This window comes from Nematolebias whitei, chromosome 12 (assembly GCF_014905685.2).
Source record: "Nematolebias whitei isolate Nwh7 chromosome 12, NemWhi1, whole genome shotgun sequence".
NCBI classification, from domain to species: Eukaryota; Metazoa; Chordata; class Actinopteri; order Cyprinodontiformes; family Rivulidae; genus Nematolebias; species Nematolebias whitei.
This window is the reverse complement of record NC_056509.1, coordinates 43,275,391-43,301,987: the sequence shown is the minus strand read 5'-3', so window position 1 is coordinate 43,301,987 and position 26,597 is coordinate 43,275,391. Positions and strand designations below refer to the sequence as shown.

Genomic DNA, 26,597 nt, shown 5'->3' with positions numbered 1-26,597 from the left:
AGGTTCAGAGCATTGCTCAAGGGCTCAGAGTGGGGCAAACATGGGTGGAGACGGGTGTGGGTGCTTCACCTGCCCACATTTTGTCAGTCCAGGGAGTTGAACCAGCGAACTTTCAATCACAGGCTCACCTTCTCCAACCTCTGCACCACCACTCCCCCATAAACATATAAAATAAATATGATTCAAAATTTTTATATGTATTTTTCATTCAACCTTTATTTAAACAACTGATAATCTCTAAAAAAGAAAAATCCAAGTGTGTCTATGTGAAGTTTTCTGCGTTTGTTTAGATGAAGTAGTAATTACAAAATAGTATTAAAATAAAACCAAGAAAAGTTACACGTGTTTTATACTTTATCATGAAAGGCAAAACACTAAGAGACTTTAAAAGAATTTCCTATTTTAAAATTCCAGACTTTTTTGACTAATCAATTTTTTGACACCTATAAGTAAAAGCGTTTATGTGGACGTGAAGTTCAATAAAACAGGAACTGATGCTTCTGAAAATAAACAACAACTTGTTTCCAGTTTTAGTGACAGTCTTAAAGTGTTCCAAAGTGTTCATTTAACAACATGAGGCAGATTTTGTGAAATAATGTTTAGATTCAGATAAAAAAAAAAAAAAAAACTTTAATCTTAAATAAACGTTTTAGGACGAGGGTCACTTGTGGCTCAGTAATTTCAGAGTTTGCAACTGGTTTAAAACTTTTGCACTGTACTCTGTGTCCATATATGCAAAACCTAAAAGGCACTCTGTTGTTTGAACAATTTAAAAACATCTCATTTAAAAAAAAAAAAGAACAACATTTTTCCAAACCGTCATTTCTTTAAGACCAGAAAAATACAACAAACAATATCCATACTTTTTAAAGACTGTAGGAAATGTGTACTTTCATGCTAAGGCAAATATTTATATCATCAGCGTATTATGAGAGGTATACACAGGGTTTATTGTTAACTGATGATAAGTGAAAATGTCAAAGTTTCTCTGCAGGATCAGCGATTACTGTTTTGTTACCAAATGACAGTAAAAAAAAACAACAACAACTGGACTTGTATTCTGTCCAGTTGTTTTGTATTTTATCTTCTTTTCATTATTATTTATCATGTTCTGTATGACTGACAATCTACACCAGCATAAACCAAAGAGACAGTTTTGTGTCGTCATGCTGCCATTAAATAATTATGAATTTCATTCAACGTTATATTGAGAAATGCTGTAAAGAGTTGTGATGAATTTCAGGGTCTAAATAAAAATAAATAAATAAAAATAATCATTTGTACGCATCCTTTATGATCGTCTATTGTTGTTGTCCACTGTTGTCATCACTCTGGTAAAATTCTCTCTTGTAAATGAGCCCCCGAGGCTCAATGAGACTAACCTGTACAAATAAAGGTTGAATGAATTCAATTCAGTTTATTTATAAAGCGCCAAGTCACAACGGAAGTCGTCTCAGGGCTCTGAACAGAAACATTCATATATAAAAATAATAATTTAACATGAATTATCTGAGGAGCAGCTTTGAGCTTAACTCCATCACAGAACTCTCATCTTGAGCGAGCACGAAGGCGACAGTGGAAAGGAAAAACTCCCTCACGAGGAAGAAACCTTTAGCAGAACCAGGCTCAGGACAAGCGTCCATCTGCTTCGACCGGCTGGGTTTGGGAGGAACAGATACACAATGGCAGTTCGAGAATCACGTTAAGATAGAAATAGTATCAAATGAAAACTTTTCAGTTTTAACAATTCATTTAAGGAAATGAGGTCATTTTGTGCTTTAGTAGTCTAAGTCTATGGCAGCATAACAAGCCAACCCTAATTATAGGATTGATGTGAAAGAAAAATAGCTGACTGTTTAACAACAGAAAACTTATTTTCTGAATACAAACAAACTTATTCCTTTGGCAAATACTGCAACTACTTCATCTCTTTTTGCACCTTTGTCAGAAATGAAAGTGTGAACTGGCTACACGACGGATGAACGTTTCAACAAGAGGGGCAAATAAAAAGCAGGAAGGGGGAGAACGCGAGAAACAATGCAGCATTGTAAGTTACAACTTTGAACTTTGACAAACCCTGTGGCCCGGTCAGTGTTTTCACTCTTTGTGATGCCCCCTTGACCTCTGACCCCTGACTCTATGACCTAACCAATGAGCCATCTCCTAAAGCTCGCCTCAATTGTGAGCGTGACTGACCCTGACCTCGAGATGAACTCAACATTGCTCAACAAAAACGACACACTGCACTTAAAAGATCAGTGAAGAGCCTTTCACACACCGTCTCCAACCAACACGGTGGCTGTCGTTTCAGCGACTGCAGCTTGGAAACACGTTAAAGAAAACCTATCACTGTTCACCACGAAGCCCCTGCTGTGGGTTCTTATAATGAAGTGGAAAAACAACATGTAGCTGGTGGATTTTTAATAACAACAACATGACAGTGCTTACTTATTAGTGACGATGTTGTTTTTCAAATCATTAAGATACTGAGCCATCCTTATCTGACCAAACGGAAGAATTTACTTCAACCATCAAAACTTTCATGGAAATTAACCAAACAAAAAACTGATGTTTATATAATAAACCACTGGTTTTAAGGGGAGTTTTCAAATAAATCATCCCTACACAACATCTGGCAAACATCTGTCAAAAACAAATGGAAGTTTATAAAAGTCCAAACAAGAACAAGAAGAAATGCTGCTTGTCAAGCAAAAGCAATGCTATAATTTTTAATTCTTTACCTTGCATCAGTTTCTAACTAAGAATTATCTAAATGGTTTTAGGATTGGAAATTACACAGGCCTCAAAGTAAACAACAATAAAAATAAAAAAAAACTCAAGTTTGACAAAGTTACGCTTTTGTTCATGTGGCTTTTTTTTAAGCACTTAACATAAAATCTGAGACAAAAAGCCACGTGTTTTAAAACAATTTTTGCTTCATGAATCATTCAGAAGACACGGTCTACATAAATGTAACAGACTAGCACACCTGTCGAAAAGTATTTAGGCCAAGCTGACCGGGTGTGACGGGAGGTGAAGGGTTAATGAGAACTGACAGAGCCGCTCTGGCAGCGAAGTGGAACGAGCTCTAACCGAGTCAACGTTCTGCTCCAAGACAGAGAGAAAATTACAAACAATGGTTTCCCTCTTCTTAGTTTCCATGTAGATTCAGAGATTTGGAAAAATGGCATTAGAATAAAAAAATTAATTAATAAACTAGATAAATTATACATTTTTGCAAAGACACAGTGCTTATGCTGAATGATTTTACTGTTATTTGCTATAGAAGCTGAACCTGAGCAAAACACCGTAAGTAGCAAACTGCCAGCTAAAAGTCAGAGGTAGCAAAGGGCTGGCTAAATGGTTAAAGTAGCATAAGGCTAAATATAGGCTACAATATCAAAACACTAGGTAAAAGCTAAAAGAACCAAAATGCTAGGAAATAGCAGCAAAAGGTTAAAAAGAAGCAAAAGGCTAGCTAAAGTAACAAAGGCTAACTAGAAGCTAAAAGTAGCATATGGTTAGTAGCAAAAAGGAGCAGAACAGTAGTAAAAATAATAGTAGCTAAAAGCTAGCTAAAAGTTTAAAATAGAGCAATGATAGCTTTAAGCTAAAATTAGCAAAAGGGTAGCAAAAATCTAAAAGTAGCAAAGCTAAAAAAAACAGCAAAAGAAGAAAAAATAGAGCAAGTAGCTGAAGCGAAGAGAAACATGTTTTTGAAGAAAATGAAGAGATCTCGATGTATTTCTATTGGGGAAATATTTGTAAACACAGTTATATTTTTAAAAAGTATAAAGGTAACAAAAAACAGAAGTTATAGCACCCGTCTCGTAAACGAGCAAACGTTTTGAGTTATGAATGGCTAAAACGGTAAATGTTTGCAGAAATAGATTGCACAAAAAAAACAGGAAAACTTTAGAGAGCGTGCTGGATCAACACGTACATTATTTTCATTCATGGAGCGAGCACGAAAACAAACGGGGGAAATCTTGGCAACAAACCGTTTGTGTCACGTCCCATTTAAAAACTAAAACTCGGGCTTACATTTCATCACAAACTTCCATAAATGCGCAGAAAAACAAACCACTTACAGTGCAGACATGATAGCTCTCAAAGTGCAGCTCTTCCTCTCTGGCTCTCTTCCTCTCTGTCATTTTCTTGCTCTCTCTGCCTCACCTCCTACTCTTCCTCCGTCTCTTTTCTTTCTGTGTGCCTCCTCAGCTAGACTCACCCTTTAGTTTTCTTTCCTCTGTGACGATTGGCCGGCAGCAAAGTGTGTGTGATCTACAGGCTCCTTCCGTAACAGATGTTATTGTCAACTGCACACACACACGCACAAAGAGGTGGTGAAGGATTGTGTTTGACAGCCTGAAGGCTTCAAGGAGCGATGACAAACCTAAACACAAATTAAGCTTAGTGTGTGTGTGTGTGTGTGTGTGTCAGGTGTGTGAACGCCCGCTCAAGTCAAAGGTTAGGTAAGCTTCAATGTAGGCAAAACAGAAGAATCTATTAGGACAAGACCCAACACACACACATAAATGTAAGATACAGGCGGTTAATTGATGGGGGAGGAAAAAAGAGCGAATTACTACACACAGGCAGAAATCTGGAACTTGTTAACCTCTGACTGAACCAGTCGGAGGTTAACAAGTTCTGTCTTCTACTTCTACCAATATCTCTCGCTTTATCAATAAGCCTTTATTTTACCTCTCACTTACACCTGTTGCACGATCTTTCCTTTTCTCCCCTCTTTAGTGTTTTTGATGTTTTAATTTTATTCTATGCGTTGACTTCTGTCAGTTTTTTTTTCCATTTCAATGCATAATTCAAGACTACTTTTAATATATTTGTATATCTGTGTATTTATATATTTAACAATATTGTGATTCCTATAGAGCCTGACTGATATATCGGTAGGGCAGATATTTGAGGCAAATACAGGTGTTTGGGGACATATTGGTATAAGTGATAATTGTCAAAAGGCGTGATTGCATAACGTAACCAGCAGAGGGCGCATGAAGACTACTTTCAAGTCATGGCCGTTCACTTTAAGTTTCACTTTCAGCATAGCCAAAGCAGGGAGCAATACTGTGTAGTGTATTTTGCTGAACAGAGCATGGTAAGTTTATTTTAACTGATCTGTAAAATAAATCATTGAATCATTAAAAGCAGCTGAGAAGCTAAGCTACAAGCTAAGCTAACAGGCCGACCTCGGGAATAAACCTCCGTCTTGTTGAACTCCAAAATTCACGGTTGAAACCCGTGCTTTCGTGTAAAAAAAGTTGTTTTTCTCTGCAAAAAAAAAGCTGAGAACTTGTTTACTGATTTTTTTTATTACCGTAAAAGTTTTGTGTGAAAAATGCTATGCTAAAGAGCTCAAATCACTGAGCGTCCGCCATGTCAGCCCATGTCACGTCAAGGGCCCTCCCTCCCAGACACACTGCTCAACTATACATCCTTTGGTTCAGTCTTATACTGCCATCAGGTGGTCAAAACAGGTACTACCCCCAAAATCTTATAAAATTTTACAATAAATTATTGTCAAATTTCAAACAATATTATCATTTATCGCAATAATTTCTGAGACAATTAATCACCCAGCAAAATTTGTTATTGTGACAGGCCTACATGCAAACTCCATACAGAAAGGCCTCATGTGGGAAGCACACCTGCAACCTCCTTGCTGTTAGGCAGCAGTTCTAACCACTGCTCCACTGTGCCCCTCCATATGAAATATGTCAACTGTACCATTTCACAACAATTTTCTTGTCTTTTTACTTAAACTTACATATCTGCTACTTGAGTTTCTCCCTCAGCTCATGCTCAACATTCATCAGAGGTGGAGATGAGTCATGGAGAGAAAACCGTGTCGAAAGGAAGTCACACTTGCTCAACCTTTCTCTGTCTTTCTTCCTCCACCTCCATCTGTCACACGAGCCTGGAACGGTTTGCAATCTGACGACCAGCTGGTATCAGTTTGACCCACGAGGGTCTGTTTTTTTTTTTATATTCCATTAAGTTTGAGAAGTTCCTCTGTCTTTTTAACTGTGACAATTTGAGCTAACGCTGATCTTTTGATGGTTACAGTTCCTTTATGTTCTCAGGTTATGTGTCACAGATTTGAAGGTTGTGACTGCGTCTCAAAATTGAAAATAACTCGAGCTGCAAACGCTGACAGACCGTCCTAATCTTTGGGTTCAACTGTAGATTTATGTGAATTTGTCGCGCTGCTTTCTGTGATTTTGTACTTTGTGGTTCTGTGTTGTTTTGATAATCTGGGTTTTATTTAGCATTATGTTATTGTGTGAACATTTACGAAGCATTCACTCTATTGCGATCCATTTATCTTCTGTATGTTTTACGGCATCTTTCTCGTTCCACAACTTTTGCGCTATTTCAACGAATCGTAAATCAAAACATTCAGCTCGTTCAGGAGAAGGGAGCTGTGACTTTTGGTATTGGTGCAACTTTAGCTTTTTGAAATATTTAGCCTTTTCTGCCATTTTTTTCTCATAGGAAATTAACGGAGCTCATTTTACATCCTTCAGATCTTTTGATCTGTTTGTGCAAATGTAAAATTTTTCAACTATGTTCAGCTGTTTTCCTTTCAGACTCTTTCTGCTAACTACAACATTTTTTTCTGCTTCTTCTAACCTCTTTCTGTTAATTTCAGCTTGTTATGCTCTGTTCAGCTTATTTTTGCTATTTCAGCTAATATTTAGCTGTTTTATGCTAATTGTAACTTTTTCAACATTTTCTACTTTTTTCAGTGTAATTGAGCAAAATGTGCTCTCCACTTCAGTCTGGTAGTTTAAGCTTCTTTCCGCCTTTGCAGCTACTTTTCAGCTACTTTTCAGCTGTTTTTGTTTTTCTCTTTTTTTTGTGGCTAATTTCAGTTTTTTATTGATAATTTCCACTTTTTTTGTGCTCATTTTTGCTTCTTTCAGCCTAATTGCACAAACATGTTCTTTCTGCTTTCTTGTGTCAATTTAAGCTGGTTCTCACTTTTCAGCAAACATTTTAGCATTTCTCAAACTAATTTCAGCTGTTTTGAGATAAGTTAAACTTTTTCATGGTAATTGTTGCTGCTTTCAACCTAATTAACTTCTTCATTGTAATTTAAGCTTATTATGCTCCTTTCAGTTTTGTTTTTGTTTTTTTTGTGGCTAGTTTCAACTTTTTCTGATATTTAATCTACTATTTAGCTGTTTTATGCTAATTTTAGCCCTTTCATCTAATTCCACCTTTTTGGAGCTCATTTCAGCTCTTTCCACTTCCTTCTGGTATTGTAAGCTTCTTTCCACCTTTTCAGCTACAAAGTAATTTTCAGCCCTTTTATTTAGCTAATTTTTTTGATTTCTGCGTATTTAAATCTAATTCAGCAAATAGGTGTTCTTTCTGCTTTCTTCTGCTAATTTAGGTTTATTCTTCCTTTTCAGCTACATCGTGTTTTTAGCTAATTTCAGCTGTTTTTCAGCAAGTTCTTTTGCAGTAAGCATTCACACTGCATTTTCACAGGAAATGCACTCTCTCTTTTACTTCTAGTTTTATTTATTTGGTCTGTTTCCCAACTTGTTTCAGTTTGTTTTGCTTTAATTTGTTCTTTTTTCAGACCTCTGTCTTTATTTTCTACACGTTTCAGTCATTAAGTAAAGTTTATGATTTGAATCAGATTGTATGTTTATTAATACTCTTGTTTTGTTTTCTCAATATGAAAAGATTTCAGTGACAGTCGCACCATCTGTCACACTTGGCACACTTTGGCAGTGGACTACAAAGCAGTAATAAAAATAGAAATTATGACTTGGCTACAAAATGTTTACAGACGGCAGTAATTATTTAGGTGACTGAAAATATTTACCCAGTTTATCACTTTTAGTCCAGTTAGACTCTAATCAGTCTTTAAAGTGACTGCTTGTGAAATGTGCAAATACAAATGTCACTTAAAGTCCCCGTATTTTCTGAAATATTTTTTAGACAATGTCATCTGGCAGTGGCTTTTTGGTGACTCCAGTCCAACCACCAGAAATTATCAAATATATATAAAAAAAAAAAAGTACTAACACAAAACAAAAAGTTGAAGAGGATCTCATACATTTCTGCATCACCATCTCAACATCAAATTAATTTCTGTCCCCAACTCAACAATTCTTCTTCAGTCTAAGGGTACGCAACAATTTTATCAGTCTGTCACGGCAGTTTGATATTCGAACCTCCAGGATGTGACAGGGCTTTGACGGTTTAGTTTAATTAAAACAGGAGAACCACTGTTGACTGTAAGTGCTATCTCACTTTGCTGCAACTCTTGGCAACTAGATGGCAAACGGTATTTGCAATGGAGTCTCCAAAATGCCTTAAAATGTTTGTGGAGGTCCTCGATTTTCTTGTGCGAGTTGCAGAAGTTTGCCGTTTTGCTGTCCGACTTTTGTTTAAAAGAAATTGTGTGACATTTTTTTTCAAAAGTCATTAGGGATGCCTCAAACCCATCTCAAGAACGCTGCAGTGGTATTTTGCCACTTGCACAGGAGCTCTCCGTGACAGAAAACATCTCAAAGTCTAAAAACCATATGGATGAAAAAAATAAAAACACAAAATTGTGGGGTTGCGGTAGCTCGGTGGTCAGTGCTGCAGTCCTGCAATCCTGAGGCTGCAGGTTTGAGCCCAGGTTATGTCAGGATGAGTATCTGGCATAAGACTAATTGCCAAACCTTTCATGTGAGTTTGCTAGCTGTGGTGACCCCTGAAGAGGAGCAGCCGAAAGAAACATACTTACTTTTTTTTTTAATTAAAGACTGGTTAAAATCTGACAATCTCTATTTCAAAAGTGCACTCCAGTAAATCAAATCATAAACACGAGGGCAGTACAAAGTGAGCTGAGGCTGGTAGGATGTGGGCGGAGAAGGACATTAAAGTAATTTATAAGGCAGAATACAGTTTTACAAGCCATTCACATGACAATAAGCTGTGATCTTTGAAAATGGCTGCTAAAAATGTGGCCACACCGCTCACTGGTCGCAGACACTCAGAATCCAGTGAGACTGCAACATCGCTAACAGTCACAGCCCAGTGAAATACTACCTTAAAGGTGTACTACTGATCTAAGGAGGCACATCCAGCAGTAATGGACAAGAGAGAATTACCATAATTGCTGGTGTATAAGCCACTACTTTTATCTCACACTTTAGACCACACGGTTTATACACTGGAGCAGCTGATTTTTAATAATGTTAATAATTTTTATATTTTATTTTGACAGACTCGGCAGCTGCTCGCTGATGAATAACATTTCCTTTGACAGAGCAGGGTGCTCATGTAACTGCCCAGTCATACTTTGTGAAATACACAAAGTGAATGCCCTCAGGTAACCACATGTACCAAACCTCTTGCTCATGGTTTCAATTTTCCTTCCCATAACTCCACCCACTCTGTCATCATGTGACCAGAAGTCTAACCTTATGACCAGCGAGGTACTCTCAAGGATCCATCCCCCAAGATAGACATGCATTAATTTCTTCAGATCAGTTGCTGTATTTTGTGTCATGCACAGACCTGTTCATCTCATCTGCAGCAATAATGGAAAATTCACGGAGAATTTCTTATGATGCAGCTTTCAAGTTAAAAGCAATCGGTCTGGCTGTCGAAGGAGGAAACAGCGGCATGCCGAGGGCGAAACGGTGTGTGATGACATTTTTCTGAGCCTCAAATAGGACTTTAGAGCACAGGAGGAAGAAGAACATAGAGATGAGTGACTTTTGATCGACTACCGGTACTTTTTTAAAAATCCATGTTAAAAGCATTTTTCAGAAAAAAAACAACAACTGTTCCTCTCCTCCTGGGTCACATGGGCTCAGCTGAGCAGAAATCACATCATATTATTTAGAAAGTACATTTAAAAAACAGCAGCTGCTATCAAAAATGTTTAATAATAAAAATCAATAGTACTAATTTAATGAATATGTATCTTATTTTACCGGTACTATGTGACTCCCGGTCACATGACCTCGATAAGACTTGTGGGTAATATTTCCCGGTATATAATTTTTAAATAATTTCGGTTATGTAGATGTTTGGCACTGTTCTGTCCAGTGATTTTGCTTAGATAGTTCTTGTGTTCATTGTGTAGATTGAATGGTTTTAACCACGAGTCAGACAGTGAAGCATCATAAGGGTGCACATAACTTTTTTAGTGGGCTCCTCAGGTGAGTACCAGGAGATGGTGTTTTGTACTCACTCCATATGCAGCTTTGTCTTAATAAGTGCCACCTTCCTCACTGTCCTCCTCTGTGTTACTCCCACTATCCTCTGCTTCAGCTTCCTGCATGGTAGATGCTGCAGATGTACCACCTTCTCCTTGGTATTTTTTTCTCTTTCATTATTTTGTAAAACTCCCTATTTTGTGAAATGTAGTTATGACACCCTTCATGATGAGCCGCATATCTGCAGGTAAGGGGTGTTTACCTTCGGGACAAACTGAGGTCGTCAATTAGTCAGTTGCTGACACGCCTACTGGATTGATTGACAGGTTGCGTCACAGATCCGACTCGTGAAAAAAATAATAACGCTGCAGCCGCCCGCCGGTCCTGGGTGGAGGCAGGGTGGCCCAGGTGCAGCGATAGCAGTGTTCTGATTTTTAATACTGTTAATAAAAAGTTATTTTAAAAAAACAATTAAAAAAAAACAAAAAAACAGGGAGAGCCGGCCCTGCAGCCCACACATCAGACCGGTCCACCGGGAAATATCCCAATACTCCCTACTATGGTCAAGTACGCAAAGGCGTGTGGCAACACAGGTGATGCTACGCATTCCTGATTTTTGTTGCGCATGCGTACCTGCGTACCAGTTATGTGCACCCCTGATCATAAACACTTACTACGATTACACAAGCCGAAGTCTGTGAAACGCCATCCAGTGGCTGATTCTTGTACTACAACAAGAGCTGCACATAACTCCAGGAGACGGGCACAGATTCTGATGATGAATGATGGATAACCACGGCTTAAACACCGGCGCGTCTTATTTATGTACCAAATTATGTTTTATCTTAATATTAGTATGCACGACTTACAGTCAGGTGTGTTCTAAAGCACAGCAAAAATGTTACTCCCTAAAACCAAATACAACAAACAAGAGATGGAAATGCTTTTACTTTGATTGTGCAGTGATACAGTACCTCTGTGATATTTTTGACTAAAACATGTGAAATACTTTTTATTAAGATCTCAATCCATTATGTTAACAAAGTCACAATATGAATCCTTAAATTATGATTTAGACTTTAATACATTCAAAGAACATTTTAAGCATTTTTCAAACTTAAAAACTCTCACACAGACTTTGCTTCAGACCTCTATAAATACAGCAAACATGTGGGAAAAACCAAGCGTTGGTAGAATATTTGCAACATCCATGTTTGGAGTCTAGGCCTTGACCTTGTTGCTCCACCAGAAATTAATATATTCAGCGCAGAACAGCACGGAGAGTTATAATAACTTCCCCCTTAGGAAAAGTGTCAGTGCCTACAAGTGGATCCCAGATGATGATTGAGCCGATAAAATGTTAAGAAGATCAGCAGCAGCAAGTAAGAGCATAGCTCTTAGATGGGTGGAGAAGCTGATGGCTTGGCATTGTATGTTTTAAGTAACAAAATGACTGACTGTAGGCCTGTCGCGATAAACAATAAATCAATTAATCGCATGATAAATTAAAATTATCTACCTCATTTTCATTTATCTGCTTTATCGTTTCTTCGTGTCTCTCTCTTTCTACTGAAGACACTGGATGACAAAAGGCTCAACTCCTGTGCTCTTCACTGACCCCTCCCTTTATCTTTTCTCTTTAAAATCCATTTTAACGATCCAAAACCACGTTTTTGGATCGTTAAAAGCAGCTAAGCTGAGAAGCTAAGCTACGAGCTAAGCTAACAGGCCGACCTTGGGGAAAAAAACCTCCGTCTTGTCGAAGCTCCAAAATTCATGGTTGAAACCCGCGCCATCGTCTAAAAAGTTGTTTTTCTCTACAAAAAGAAGCTGAGAACTTGTTTACTGATATTTTTAAAAGCTTTGAGTGACAAATGCTATGCTAAAGAGCTCAAACCACACCGAGCGTCCGCCATTTTGATAACCAGAAAAAAGGAAGGAGAGACAGCCCATGTCATGTCAAGGGGCCTCCCTCCCATTTTTCTTAAAGAGACACGCTGCTCACTCCCTCACTATCCATCCTTCGTTTCAAACAGTCTTATACTGCCATCTGGTGGTCAAAAGCAGTACTACACTAAAACGGAAATTAACCAACATTTCTTCTTAAATTTTACAATTGCTAATTATTGTCAAATTTCAAACAATATTATCGTTTTATCGCAATAATTTCTGAGACAATGAATTGCACAATTTGTGATCATGACAGGCCAAGCTGACTGCATCAATTTTTTAACAGAAATTTAGGATGGTTTACTTGTTTTATATGAGTGAATTAAACAGAAACGGTACATAATGAGGTAAATTCCCTGGCATACAAAATAAAACTGAATCGGGCCTATTCCTCTCCCACCTCAATTTTCCAGCGACTGAGCCATTCTTCTTTCTGCCTCCTGCTGATATAGTACGGATCCCCAGCCTGGAAAGTCACTCTGGGGACAGGCCTCCTTCGGAGCCTCCCAGTCTCGACCTGAGCACACAAACAAACAAATATCATAGTGGATAGTTTCATTTATGCAAGCCAAAAACAAGTAGACATGTCACAGATACAGGTTTTCTTACCTCTCTGGGGGAGTCACAGTTTCTGTCAGTTTCTGGCTCATCTGTGAGAAAAGGAAAGGGGTCATTTGTACACATTTACCAGGAGCTTTAAAGAATAAGTAAAATCATGGTTTTCATCACTCTGCTATAACCTTTAATATTTGAATATTCAAAATGCCTTCTAAAGCAGCAATCTGCAAGTGGTTTTGATGGTTAATTAAAAAAAAACTAAAACTAAATAGTGTTGATAGTTAAATTAATTTAAATAACACAATAAATCATGCTAATTATCATTTCCAACTTAAACTAAACGTACATGCCGCTCTATCAAAACTATGTAAAATATACAATGAATTCATACCCTTATTTTTCTCAGCTTGCTCAGTTTTCTGGCGCCTACGCTTCTTGCGAGGGGAGGGCTCGAGGTCCTCAGGCGGAGTTGGGGGCGCGTTTGCACAGGGGTCAGAGGTCGCCATCTCCTGAGAAACAGACAGAGCAAAGTCTGAGAACGCTTGTCTAGACTATTTAAAGGGCAGTGCATTCACCGTACATACAGTTTTTATACGTTCACATAAAACAGATGCAGTCCGAAGCTACAGCAGTACCTGCCCATTCCTGTTAGTGTACACCTATTAGTGCAACACTGAGCAGGTATGTCCTGCAGGGCTCACACACACACACACACACACACACATATATATGGGATAAAGAGGGGGAGTTATTAACAGCGTTAATGATTACAAGCGCAACACAAGGATGACTTGTGTGAAATCATTGTAACTGCTCATAACATTATATTTAAGTGTAAAAATTGAAATAAAATCAGATCAATATTTAGTGTTTGGTTTTGAAAGGTACCTGTTTTATAATTAAACTGCAAGACTATCTAATTGGTTGCTTAATTAGGTGTCTCCATTAGATGGCCAGCATGTCATGTTAAACTCTCTTTATTTAGGCTATAAAACAACAGCAGAGTTTTTACGTGTGTGTGCTGCTAACAGAATTTTATAGGTGAGTAGTTAAAAAGTGGAGTGAAGGGGTGAACGGCCAAGCACAAAGACTTAAGTAGAACCAGCTCGTGCTAACAAGCTCCACATTGAGGAGCAGAGGAGGCTGAGTACAGAAAAGGTGGCTAAAAAAGCCCCAGGAAAGACTTCAGCGCACTTTTTGCACACCTGAACGGGATCCAAAAGATCAAACATAATAGCTAAAATGTTAATCTTTGCAGTGTGGTGTTTCAATTGTAAACAGCGTATAGAAATTGGCCACTTACTTCCCCCTCCATCAGCTGTAAATCTAATATCTACATACAGTAATGTAGGATCCAGCATTAAAAAAACAGCTGGGGTTTCACGTCTCTAGTCTGCTTACTGACGACAGTACACCCAATTAGTTTTAATCTTACCGACGGTAAAATGTTCTCAACTCTGGTGCTGGTGATACTGAAAGAGACTGCTCAAAAATCAATAAAGACCAAGCAGTCCTTGAAGAAATGCATTTCATCCCAACATTTTAGAAAAGATCGTCTTGTATTGAGAAATGATGCAGTTGTAGCTGTTTTAATTAAATGTTGAAATAACTATTTTTAAGACATCTTGCTCAGATTATGTGTTAAGGATGACCCTCAGCTACTACCACATCAAATTTTAGTACAGCATCTGTTAAATACACTGAGGCATAGTCATTTTTGTGTTGGATAATGTCAATTAGTGGTGGCGGTTATCCTGAATTGGACTGACTCCAAAAGATAATCAGTTATAGATATCCAGCCAATGATCAATTTGATGGTTATTTTGCTAATAAACAAACGAGGTTGACCCCCACAGTTAATGCTAATGTTGGAAGCTAAGATCTCAGTTTACATGTCTCAGCTACAATCACACCAAATTTTAGCTCAAAGGTGAGTTGGCTCTGACTTAGTTGGCTCTAAAAGGTAATCAGTTGTAGATGTGCATCCATTGTTAAAATTCCCTCTCAATAAAATATGGGCAGTGATTAATGAGATATTTTGCTAACAGGTCGACACAGTCGACTCCAAATAGTTACTGGAAAAATCTTGTAATCTGATGCAAATACCACAGCAAGCTTTAGCTCACAACCTGTCAAATTGTCTGAGTTATAGACATTTTTGTGTTTTAATGGCAGTTAGCTGCGACGGCCATCTTGAATTGGCCTGACTCCAAAGGTTAACAAACTGTAAATGTATTTCCAATTATTACTTTCTGAGATTTTCATTACAATTTTTCCACTGGTTCATGAGACATTTTGGTAACAGGCATGCATATTAACACACACAAACATCAGCAAAAAACATTATCGTCCGCCTTTGACTTTTGGCAGCAGATGATTAAAAACTTTGCATTAACTTGTTAGAAGCAGCAAAGAAGCTACATTTGTAACAAACGTTGAGGTAAACTGCTAAAATAAACACAGCAGCTTGACAAAATATGGTAAAACTGATTTAGCGTTTAAAATAAAAAGTATACCTTAAAAAAACAATAAAAAAAATACTAGTTAAACAGCTATGATGGCTGATTCTTGCTATGGAAAGCTCAAGCACGTGCTTTTAAAATACACTAGCTGAGAATTTCATAAATAAAATATGCTCAATACAAAGACGAGATGAATAATTCAAATACGTGAACGGTGTCTAACTTCATATGTTGTGGACATGAGCATTAACAGTTAAAATGGTAATAAAGCTGCATTAAGCAATTTAAGGCTTCTACAGCTAACTTTTAAGCAAACAACTGACTACTTACACATTCAGCAGAAACAGAGGAATCTGGAAGTGCAGTCGTTTTGGCCACATGTTGAACGTAAACTCATTTCAGCTCTGGCTCGGTCCACAGAACTCTTCAGAAAAATATCTGGGTTTCTTTGAGTTGCTACGAGGGCGACGATCCTCAGTAACTTCGCATTTTTGCCGCTTTTATTTTTAGCACCAAATAGAAGGTGTGCAGCCAGATGGAGAGAGCTGGCTGCACACTTCCTTTTTTGTGAGCGCAGGTGCTTTAGTTGGGCTTTATTTTGGGCCAGTAAACTCAGCGTGTGACTAGGCCTGTCACGATAACAAATTGTGCTGGGCGATTAATTGACTCAGAAATTATTGCGATAAACGATAATACTGTTTACAATTTTACAATAATTAGTAATTATTGTCAAATTTAGAAAGAAATGTTGGTAAATTTTTGAGCGTAGTACCTTTTTTGACCACTGGATAGCAGTATAAGACAGTTTGAACTGAAGGATGGATAGTGAGGGAGCGAGCAGCGTGTCTCTAAGAAAAATGGGAGGGAGGCCCCTTGATGTGACATGGGCTGTTTCTCTGTCCTTTTTTTTTCAGTTTTCAAAATGGTGGAAGCTCGGTGTGGTTGGAGCTCTTTAGCATAGCATTTTTTACACAAAGCTTTTAATAAAAAAAAAAATCAGTAAACAAGTTTTCAGCTTCTATTTTCAGAGAAAAACAACTTTTTACATGAAGGTACGGGTTTCCACTGTGAATTTTAGAGCTTCAACAAGACAAGAGGATTTTTCCCCAATGTCGGCCTGTTAGCTTAGCTCGCAGCTTAGCTTCTCAGCTTAGCTGCTGTTAACGATTCAAAAACGTGATTTTGGACGGTTAAAATGAATTTTAAAGAGAAAAGAGAAAGGGAGGGTTCAGTGAAGAGCACCAGAGTCGAGCCTTTTATCATCCAGTGTCTTCAGTAGAAAGAGAGAGACACAAAGAAACAATGACGCTGATAAATGAAAACGAGGTAGATAATTTTAATTTATCGTGCGATTAATTGATTTACCGTTTATCGTGACAGGCCTACGTTTGACCCAAATGAAGGTACGAATCTGTGATTTTGGTTTATCTTTCCGGGAGTCATTTGAATCAGTGAAACTATCACATGACATTGCTTAATGCAGCTTTTAAATATAAAGGTCGAGTCAAAAAGGATTCAACACAGACGCCTGTGGTGCATCTAAGTGTAAAACATATTTAAGACAGATTCCATTTGAACTTAATTACAATGCACACACAAACAGGAAGTACCTACACCACTTCAAATTGCTCTTTTCTTCGGGGAGTCTGGGCAAAGAACAGGATGTAGCAAACAATAAAACAATAGTGTACTAAGAATAATCTAATAGACAATAACATCAGCCTACTTTAGAAAATAAATCAATTGTGCCATGAATTACAGATCTACAACTGCAGATTGGAATCTATGCATGGTTGCAAAAACAAACACTTGCATTAAAAAAAGAAAACGGTTAAAGCTGTTCCCATCATTACTGTAACAGATAGCAAAAATAACACAAAAGCTCAGAGGCATTTGCTTATAATTTGTCAGGGTCTGTCTGTATTTTGTTGTTCCACATGGTCCTGCAGCACTGATCTTTCTGCAGTCTTACATTGTGCATTCTTCATGGCATGTCTGCTTCTTCTCCGGTTCTCCTCTGCGTCTCTTTCAGTTTGGTAATTTGTAGTTTTTGTTGCCACGTCACCTTTGTTTTGACAAATAAATCTTCAAGGATTTTTTTTTATTCCAGCTCCTCATGCCAGTCTCCAACAACTACTAACTCAGACATATTTGTTTGATACTTTCAGTTACTATAAGTAATGCCCCAAAAACAAAAGTGAAAGGGCAGTGATGATTTTGCTCGTGTCTGTGTGTTTGTCTGCTGTGTTAGCAAAATACCTCAAGGATCAGTGACTGGACTGACATTCACGTGGTAACACGGACATTGTTTGGTTGAGAGAAACAACAACAAACTACACAAAAGGTGTCGTGAAATAAGTGCACAGGTTTAATATTAGCTAATGTAGTGGGTTTTTTTTTCTCACATCTGTAAGAGAATGTTTTTAAAAACATTTGTTTTAAAAGTCTGAAAAACAATATAGCGGAGCAGTTCTGTGAGTGTCAGTGCCCAGAAAGTACTAACTCTTGATAACTATTTAACATAAAATTCACCAGACTGTCCCTTCAGGGTAATTACTCAATAACCTGAGTACACCACATGAAGACAGATTGATTTGTGTGGTTAACTTTAAAACAACAGAGTGTTATGACTCACTAATAACATATTCATTTGTTGTCGCTAAAATAAGTTTTCATGACCCTTTTAGTCAAGTTCTGCAACCGCAATTTTTCTACAATGTCTCCGACTTCTGTTGCAGCAAAAAACGGAAACGCAGAAAGAAAAAAGACTGCGTTACAATCAAAACCTTACTCTCTCCAGTTTAGCTTAAATTAGTCCAAGAACATTTACTCAACTACAGTTAACCTTATTTTAGTTTATATTCAGTGATTAGGGTGCGTGGGAAACAAGTGATGTTCTTCAGCCTCTGTGATTCTGCTTCCACTAATGCTACCATCTCTTGTTTATTACTATGATTGTGTTATTAGAACAAATGCTTGAGGGGAAATTTAAAACATGAAATCTTGTAATTCACACGTTTGTTTCACCTGCACGCCTTGGTGTGTAACACGTGCACGTGTGTGACACATCTCGAGTTATTCCTGCCTGCCATGTCAGAGCTCAGACACCAAAGCATGATCAGACCTGCTCTCGTGCACACACACATGCACTCCTTCACAGTGGCGCTCTCCCGGCCTAGAACTGTTTGATCAGCTATATTGACTCGCTGCTTCTGCCGCAGGGTTCAGAAATAACGCAGAGCGAGCAACATGAGGAAGAACGGTCGGAGAAATATGGATGAAAGGAGCTACCAAATAAAGCTCCGATAAAGAAGAAAATACCACGATGAGCGATTATGGTAATAATAACACAACTCAAAGATGTTGGACAAAAGGCGTGTGGAAGGTTGCCAGTAAAAGCCCAGCTGAACCCAAGCTCCACCAGTATCTCATAACACAGTCACCTTCAGTAAAACCAATAGACAGCCACTGAACAGAGAAGAATGAACCAGTAAAGGTTTAATTTTCACAAAAACATGATGAGAAAAGACTTTTCACTGAGAATTGGTTAAGGCTACTTTACACTAGTTTTAAAATAATTGTTTTAACACTTTAGGCCCTTGAGGACTCTGTACTTGGTAATAAATTATTTAACTAACTTATCCCCCTAATAAGACTGCTATTTACTCCTCCATCATGTCTTCTTTTCTGCAGCATTTAAGCCAGTAGAACTGCTAGAGTGAGTATAATTTAATACAATACAATAAGTTGTGGTAACCCATTTGTATAAAGGATTTTGTTTGCAGTTGTATTTAAATGCAAGTAAAATGTCACGATGGCTTGGCTCTCTTTATCTGCAAGGATCTCGAGGCTTATTTTTAAAATGGTTCATAAAAAAATATCATTGGGCTTAAAAAGTTGGGTTTTTTTTTTCATTTTTTCGGCTGCTCCTTCATCAGGGGTCGTCACAGCGAACTAGCTCACACAAAGACTTGGCGATTGTTTTTAAGACAGATGCTCTTCCTGACGCAACCACAGACCACCGAGCTACCACAGCCCTGTGTGTGGAGCAGAGAGATGCCATCTAGGGTGCCCGGGGGAGCAGATTGTGGGCATTAAGGGCCTTGCTCAAGGGCCCAGAGTGGGGCAAACGAGGGTGGAGGCAAGTGTGGGTGCTTCACCTTTCTCACCCACATTTTTGATGTCGTCGGTCCGGGGGTCGAACTGACAACCTTCCAATCACAGGCTCACCTTCTTTAACCTCTGTGTCACCACTCCCCCTAAGAAAACCCTTGGGCTTGAAAGGCTGAAATAATGTATAATAATTGTGCATATAGCAATGTCCCACGAGTTTTGCAGACTAGATGGCATCTCCGAACTGTGAGGTAACATTCTAACAGTCACCAGCAGTCTCCACCATGTCTAGAAGAGTCACCAACAATCGCTCACAGTCTCCTTGTACTTGCCAACAGTCACCAACAGCCACCAGTAGTGATTTGCTACATGGCTGATTACAGCTGCACTAAATAAACAAGCCCTGCTCCACTCGCTCTTGGGGGTGGACAAAGCTTAAAAATTTTCAGCCATTATATCAGTTATAAGTGGTCGCATTTCCCTCTCAATATCGGTATCGGCAATAGCCATAATTTCCATATTGATCAGGCTCTAATAGAAACAGTCATCAATTGTCATCAACAGTCTCTAACTAGTAGCCAACCATTTCCTTCTAGTCGCCAACAGCTACAGTCGTCAACAGTCCTCACCTTGTCACCAACAGTCTCTAGCTACCATAGTTGCCAACAATCTGCCAATAGCCATCGACATTCGTGAACAGTCTCTACTTTGTCACCCCACCTTGTCGCCAAGTCTCTAACTAGTCGCCAACAGTCTCTAACCAGTTGCCAACAGCCACCGACAGTCGTCAACAGTCTCCACCTTGTCATCAGCAGCCACTAGTCACCAACAGCCTCCAACTAGTTGCCAACAGTTTCTAACTAGTCACCAACAGCCGCAAGCAGTCATCAAGTCCCCACCTTGTCACCAACGGTCTCTAACTACCATAGTCGCCAACAATCTACCAATAGCCATCGACAGTCGTCAACAGTCTCCACTTTGTCACCAACAGTCTCCACCTTGTCACCAAGTTTCTAACCAGTCGCCAACAGTCTCCAACAGTCTCTAACTAGTCGCCAACAGCCACCGACAGTCGTCAGTCTCCACCTTGTCATCAGCAGCCACTAGTCACCAACAGTCTCCAACAAGTTGCCAACAGTTTCTAACTAGTGACCAACAGCCACAAGCAGTCATCAAGTCTCCACCTTGTCACCAACAGTCTCCACCTTGTCACCAAGTCTCTAACTAGTCGCCAACAGTCTCTAACCTGTTGCCAACAGCCACTGACAGTCACCAACAGTCTCCACCTTGTCACCAAGTCTCTAACTAGTCGCCAACAGTCTCTAACCTGTTGCCAACAGCCACTGACAGTCACCAACAGTCTCCACCTTGTCATCAGAAACCACTAGTCGCCAGCAGCCACCAGCAGTTGCAAACAGCTTCCAATTATTCATTAACAACCTATCTAGTCACCAACAATCTCCAACTACTCAACAAAAGTAGTCATCTCCACCTTCTAGCCATAAGTCTCTAACTAGTCACAACAATCTCCAAATAGTCAACATCAGTCTCCAATAAGTTGTCAGCAATCTCCAACTAGCCACCAATGGTCTCTAACTGGTGGCCAGCAGTCACCAACAGTTCTTAACTAGATTTTATATCTTGTTAATCTGTTCTTAGATTGTGTCATAATGTTTTGTTGTTATGATACACATTAACAAAAAGATAAAGTCTCTTTTGGAAACACAAAATTATTTATTATTGTGTTAATTGTTTTTCAAATCCAAACATATTAATGTAAAACATGAATTATGTCTGATTGCTTTCTTCAAACTGAGTATATATACCAGTACTGTACAACAATATTATTTGTGTACAAAGCAAGACTACTTTACACTATCATAGCTAGCAAATATTTAGTAGGAGGTGTGTTTTTGGAACTTAACGGACAAAACTTTGTTTATATTTCTAAACTAAACTTTGAGGTTGGAGTGTGGGATTTTACTCCTTATCTCAGTATGGCTCAGTATGTTTGAACCCATGCCAGCTTTTAAATTGTTCACTCAAACACAGAACATCACAATTTGCTCAAGTTGAAAATTTATCACATGAAACACAACGAAGACCCTTTTAACTATAGTTCCACTGTGACTTTAAGTAGCACGTGGAAAATGTGGGGGATGGAGCCACGCTGATGAATGATAATGAGGCCATGAGGTTATCACCACATGTGGAGAAAGAGTTTACACACTGACTGCAACTGCAACTAGGCAACTCAAAGGGGAAACCCCGTTCTTAGACAAATTGCCGGCAGGGGAAAAAAGGAAAGAAAAGCAACCCACACAATCTCCTTTAAGAGACAAATGCTCCAATGAATCATCTACCAAACACACACACCACACACACACACACATGGCAGTTAATTAATGCTGAAAGTGTGAGTCTAAGTTCTTGTCTATAAGTGGGGAAAAGCATGCTGGATGTGATTAACGCTCAGTAGCTTGCAGGTGTGAAAGCAAAGCACTGCTGGATTATTTCACCCACGTTTAAGAGTTTTGCACATAAAACAGAAAACATTTAAAAAGACGAACAGATAATCCCTTTGATGTAGACTGATATATAAAATGATAACTTATTACTACTCACAGGAAGCGGCTGCTTGCTTTTCCTGCTAGGGCGACCAACTCTTCGTTTGTTTCGGGGGCTCGCTGGCGTCCCCTCCTCTGGACTGTCCTGATCTGCTCCATTTTCGCTCTGTGCCGACACACAGGGAAAACCCAAATCAAACACCGAGCGGTGACTTTAAGAATTTATAATTGTTGTCTTCAGTAAGACCACATTAAAGCAACCAACATTCAAGAAACACCATTGTAGGGAATGACTAAATCCAGACTGCAGTTTGTTGTCTCACAGTTATTACAACTTTGCTTTCTTTATTTAAAAAAAACTGACAATTTTAAACACAATCTCAGCCGAGACTTCATGGAATAAAAGCACTTCCAAAGCTCTAAATGGGAATAACAACAAATAGTAGTTGACTATATACTGGCTATATATTATACATTGGAGCATATATATGTGCAGACATACAGTAATATCAAGTCGTGCTTGATAGAGCTGACCCATTACATATTGTGTGCATGCTTAACATTCATTTCTTAAATAAATGCTAAACGTCCAGATTATTTCTATCAAATAAACTGTAATAATTTAAATTTAATTAAAATCAGTTTATTTATATAGCACCAAGTCACAACAGAAGTCATCTCAGGGCATTGTACATAAATAACATAATAATAAAAATATATATAATAATATAATGTAATATAAAAAATAATATGATGTAAATATTCAAGTACATAAAATAAAGTTAATAACATTATTTATCTGAGGAGCCAACAGACTGGCTAATAATAGTAATGACACAAAGTCCTTTTGGCTTTTACTGATGTTCTGAAAAGAAGAAACAAATATTATATGACTGTCATAAGCTGTGTATTTCAATTTCATTTTGATTGTCTTTGTGTTCAGGATCAGGTTTGGTTTCCCGTTTTCATTATTCTGTTTTATTTTTCGGTATTTTGTATCCTACTTGCATTCATAGTTCTCATGTTCATTTGTGCCATTATTCACCTACCCTCAATTAGCTACATCTTTCTGTGTTTTTCCAGTCAGCCTGACTCTCGCCTGTTCTTAATCACCAATCAACTCAGACACTTCCACTTTCTCAATGACCTCTGCCCTATATATTCTTTTCATGTTCATGTTAGCAGTTCATTTGTGGCTTTGTGCTACAAAAGGTTTCGTTTCCCTGGTCTCAACGCACCTGAAACAAAAAAAGTTTTTTGTTGTTGTAAGTTTTGTTCTGCTGCCATGACCGCTTTTTGTTTTCCTTTATAATAGACCATTTGATTTTGGAGCTCCTTGTATTCAGTCTGCACCTGAGGTCAGATACTTACAGAAACCCGACACGCTCAGCTACTAACACGTCAAATTTGTGCGCAAAATCTGTAAAACCAAGTTATAGCCACTTTGCGTTGGCTTGAATTGAAATTACTTCAAAAGTAAGTTAGCTGTAGATGTTCATTCAATGATTATTTTAGAAAAGTTTCATCGAGACCCATCTAGTGGAGCATGGCACACTTTGCTGACAGACATAGTTGACTCCATTAGTTAATGGCGAAGTCTTAAAAACAAGCTTGCGTGATCAATTAGCACTCAAAGTATACTTTTGAGAGGACTCACATTTACTACCACACTAAATTTTAACTCCATCTTTAATCTTGGCAGAGTTGCGCAGCTCCGGGTGGCTGCATGTTGGAGCAGCTCTGTTACTTTCATTCTGAGATTTTGCTTTTGGAAACTTTAATTCCTCTTTATCTGGATGTAAATCACATTTTTTGGATGATTGTTTCTTCTGGTATCAGATGCTGTGCAGCTGGAAAGATTTTTACTGAAACTTTTAGTTTTGGACTTTTGTTATGACGCGTATCCATGACAACAAGGTGTTTTTTTTGTTTGTTTTTGTACAACCAGGAGCAGCTGATTAACATCTCAAAAGCTCAAATAATAGTTTAGCTCCAGCCCCAAATCTCATGAGTTGAAAAGGAGGCTCCATGGATGCATTCCCGTCTCCTTGCTCGAGTGCCTGACAACGGAGATCCTGGAATTGGCAGGAAATGTGGCTCAAGGCAGCAGAAGGACCGAGATCGTCCCCCGACACCTGCAGCCGGCTGTCCGCAGCGACGAGGAGCTCGGCAGGCTGCTGGGAGGAGTAGTCATCACTCTGGATGGGAGGAGTTCTGCCCGGCATTGGGCAGTCCTGCAGTCTGGGGGAACCGAGAGCCCAGTCAAGTCTGGGTGGACGGATCGGACGGCATCTGCGGCCACTTTCTTTGGATCTGCTGTGTGACAGACCTTTACAAGAGATCCTTCTGCCTACAGCCATCAGCATCTAACATCTCAATGAAACGAAGAGAACGAGTTACATTTAATTTCCTTTTGGGATTAATAAAGTATTTCTGAATTTGAATTGAGTTAGAGCCATTTGTGTATTAGCTGATAACTGTGGCAGCCATCTTGATTCAGGTTGACTCCAAACAGTAATCAGTTGTAGACGTACATTAAATAATTACTGTCAGAGTTTCATTAAAATTCATCCAGTAAGTTCTGATATATTTTGGTAATAAACATACACAGATACTGGCCAAACAATTATTGTCCACTTTTGATTTGGGTGGCAGGTAATACATATGTATTGTTCACTCTCAGAGTAAACAAGGCCTTCCTCTTTAGTTCTATGAAACTGTTGACCTCTATACAGCAGTGAACCAAAATCCAATTAGGCGCAAGTGGGTTTGTTTTTATCCATCAGCTCTCTAGTTTGACTTGCTGAGGAGCTCGAGTGTGAGCCGTGTTTTTAAGAGACCCAGGAGGACCTGTGAACAAGCCAAATAAAACAAGCTGCACCTGCTACACCTTAAACGAAACAGTCAAACTTTAATAGGGCATCATCGTGCAGGCGAATATCAGCGCTGCTTTGGGAGTATTTATTTTGGCCAGGAGGAGTTTGGCTGCTGCTGCGCTTTTTCTTACAGCTATTCTTAGTCAAATCTGAGAACGTGTTCTGTGCATCACCGCTGCCGTAGCTAGAAATTAAATAAATCCTACTCATATCATAACAAATATGAGCCAGTTATATATAGTGGCTGATATTTTAAATGTTGCAGGAGTAAATTGATTTAAAGTTAGAGGTTTAATCAACTTGTCAAACACTAAAAGGGGACGTGATTATGGTAAGATTTTAAAAAATGAATAGCAGACACTCAGCTACTATTGCTACTGCAATAGCTACTTTCTGATAGTTTTATCAAAAACTGTCCACTGGTTAAGGACAAAAAAAAAATGCTAACACTACGGACAAACAAATATGCAAACTCAAGCAAAAACGCCACCTTCTCCTTAGGCAATAAAAATTGTGTTTCTTATAACAGAGTGCTAGTTTAATCTCAGTTTGTGTTTTTGCAGTTATCAGGCAGATTATTGAAGACCTTATGGGTGTTGTGGTATTTTGTGTGTACACTATAATCTGCACACCTAGTAAAAAGAGACCAGAAGTGTAGTCAAACAGCCTCACAAACATTTCCTTAAAATTTGGTCAAATTGTTGTTAAAGGGATGTTATTATTCTCTGTTCTCCTTCCACAGCTCGACCCAAACTCCGGTGACAATGGTGTCGTTGCTAAGGTGCAGAAACTGCTTAGCAACCGTCTCCAGCTGTGGTGCGGTGCTGACTAAACACGGTGACGTCACTTTGCTGATGATCAGCTTAGCAGCCGGCTGGAACAAGGGAAGGCTTTATGCCTGTCCGGCTGGTGTGTAGTCCAGATGTCAGAACAAACACTCCCGAGTATAATTTAGCACTAAAACAATAAAGTACTGAATATGTGGTCTATAGTATAAAATACTACAAGCCTGATATAATCCTTTAGAGGTGTAAACACCAGAGCCAAGATCCTAAAAATGATGTGAACACACACAAACACCAACACTGACCATTCTTGTCTATGTGTCTTTGGTCTATTTCTGTCTCCCGGCAGGTTATTTTAGGCAGTTGCTAAGCAACCAGACTGCAAACCAGAGGATCCCATCAGCAGCAGACAGTTTGTCCTCTTTCCATTTCCCCACCATCTCCATGTCCTCCTCTCAGTCTCACACCGATGTCCTTGTTTTCTGGATTGCCCCGTTTGTCTGCTTTCTCTGTACTTCACTTCAAATTTGATCATTCACCTCGTAAGTATCCACAAATAGAAAGAGACTGTATGATATTTTACTCTAATTTACCGCTCGTCTCCTCAGCAGCTGACAGATCAGTCAATAGACTAAACCATATGTTCAGATTTAGCTCAGACTTACTTACTAGGTTAAAACATGAAAAACATTTGATTTTTTTAAACATTAACAGAATTATGCTCTATAAGAACATATGGGCATTTAAAGAATATATATTTTGCACATTTCAATTAGAAAAACAAAGTAGAGAACTGACGTGAGAAGGCATACGAACTCTTCATATATTGATCATGTCCTGGAAAAACGTTAAGACAGCCTTCAAATTATCTTTGCAGTTTGTGACATGTGTGTTTTGTAATGCTGACAGACGGAAGATTTTAAAGAAAAAATAAATAAATGCTTAGCATTCTTTGAAGAATACCTTGCCATGCCAGTTTATACTAAAATTGTTTAGCCATTTTGGTAAAACTTTGAAAATATTGCAATACCTTGCATGATCTGTGCTTGGAGTATGTAGTGTAAATGACTGTCAGCTACTACCACTACAA

The 26,597-nt window shown here is 38.6% G+C and overlaps 1 protein-coding gene across 1 annotated transcript in view; it reads right to left on the bottom strand.

The window, feature by feature from the left end:
• LOC119418616 (DNA (cytosine-5)-methyltransferase 3A) overlaps nucleotides 1-26,597 on the bottom strand; it is a 49,842-nt gene that overhangs the window by 19,945 nt on the left and 3,300 nt on the right. Inside the window, exons 2-5 of the mRNA XM_037685936.1 lie at nucleotides 21,905-22,012; nucleotides 13,096-13,213; nucleotides 12,756-12,796; nucleotides 12,547-12,663 (exon numbers count right to left, since the gene is read on the bottom strand). Of these exons, the coding sequence (XP_037541864.1) occupies nucleotides 12,547-12,663; nucleotides 12,756-12,796; nucleotides 13,096-13,213; nucleotides 21,905-22,012 (384 nt within the window). The remainder of the gene's footprint in view (nucleotides 1-12,546; nucleotides 12,664-12,755; nucleotides 12,797-13,095; nucleotides 13,214-21,904; nucleotides 22,013-26,597) is intronic.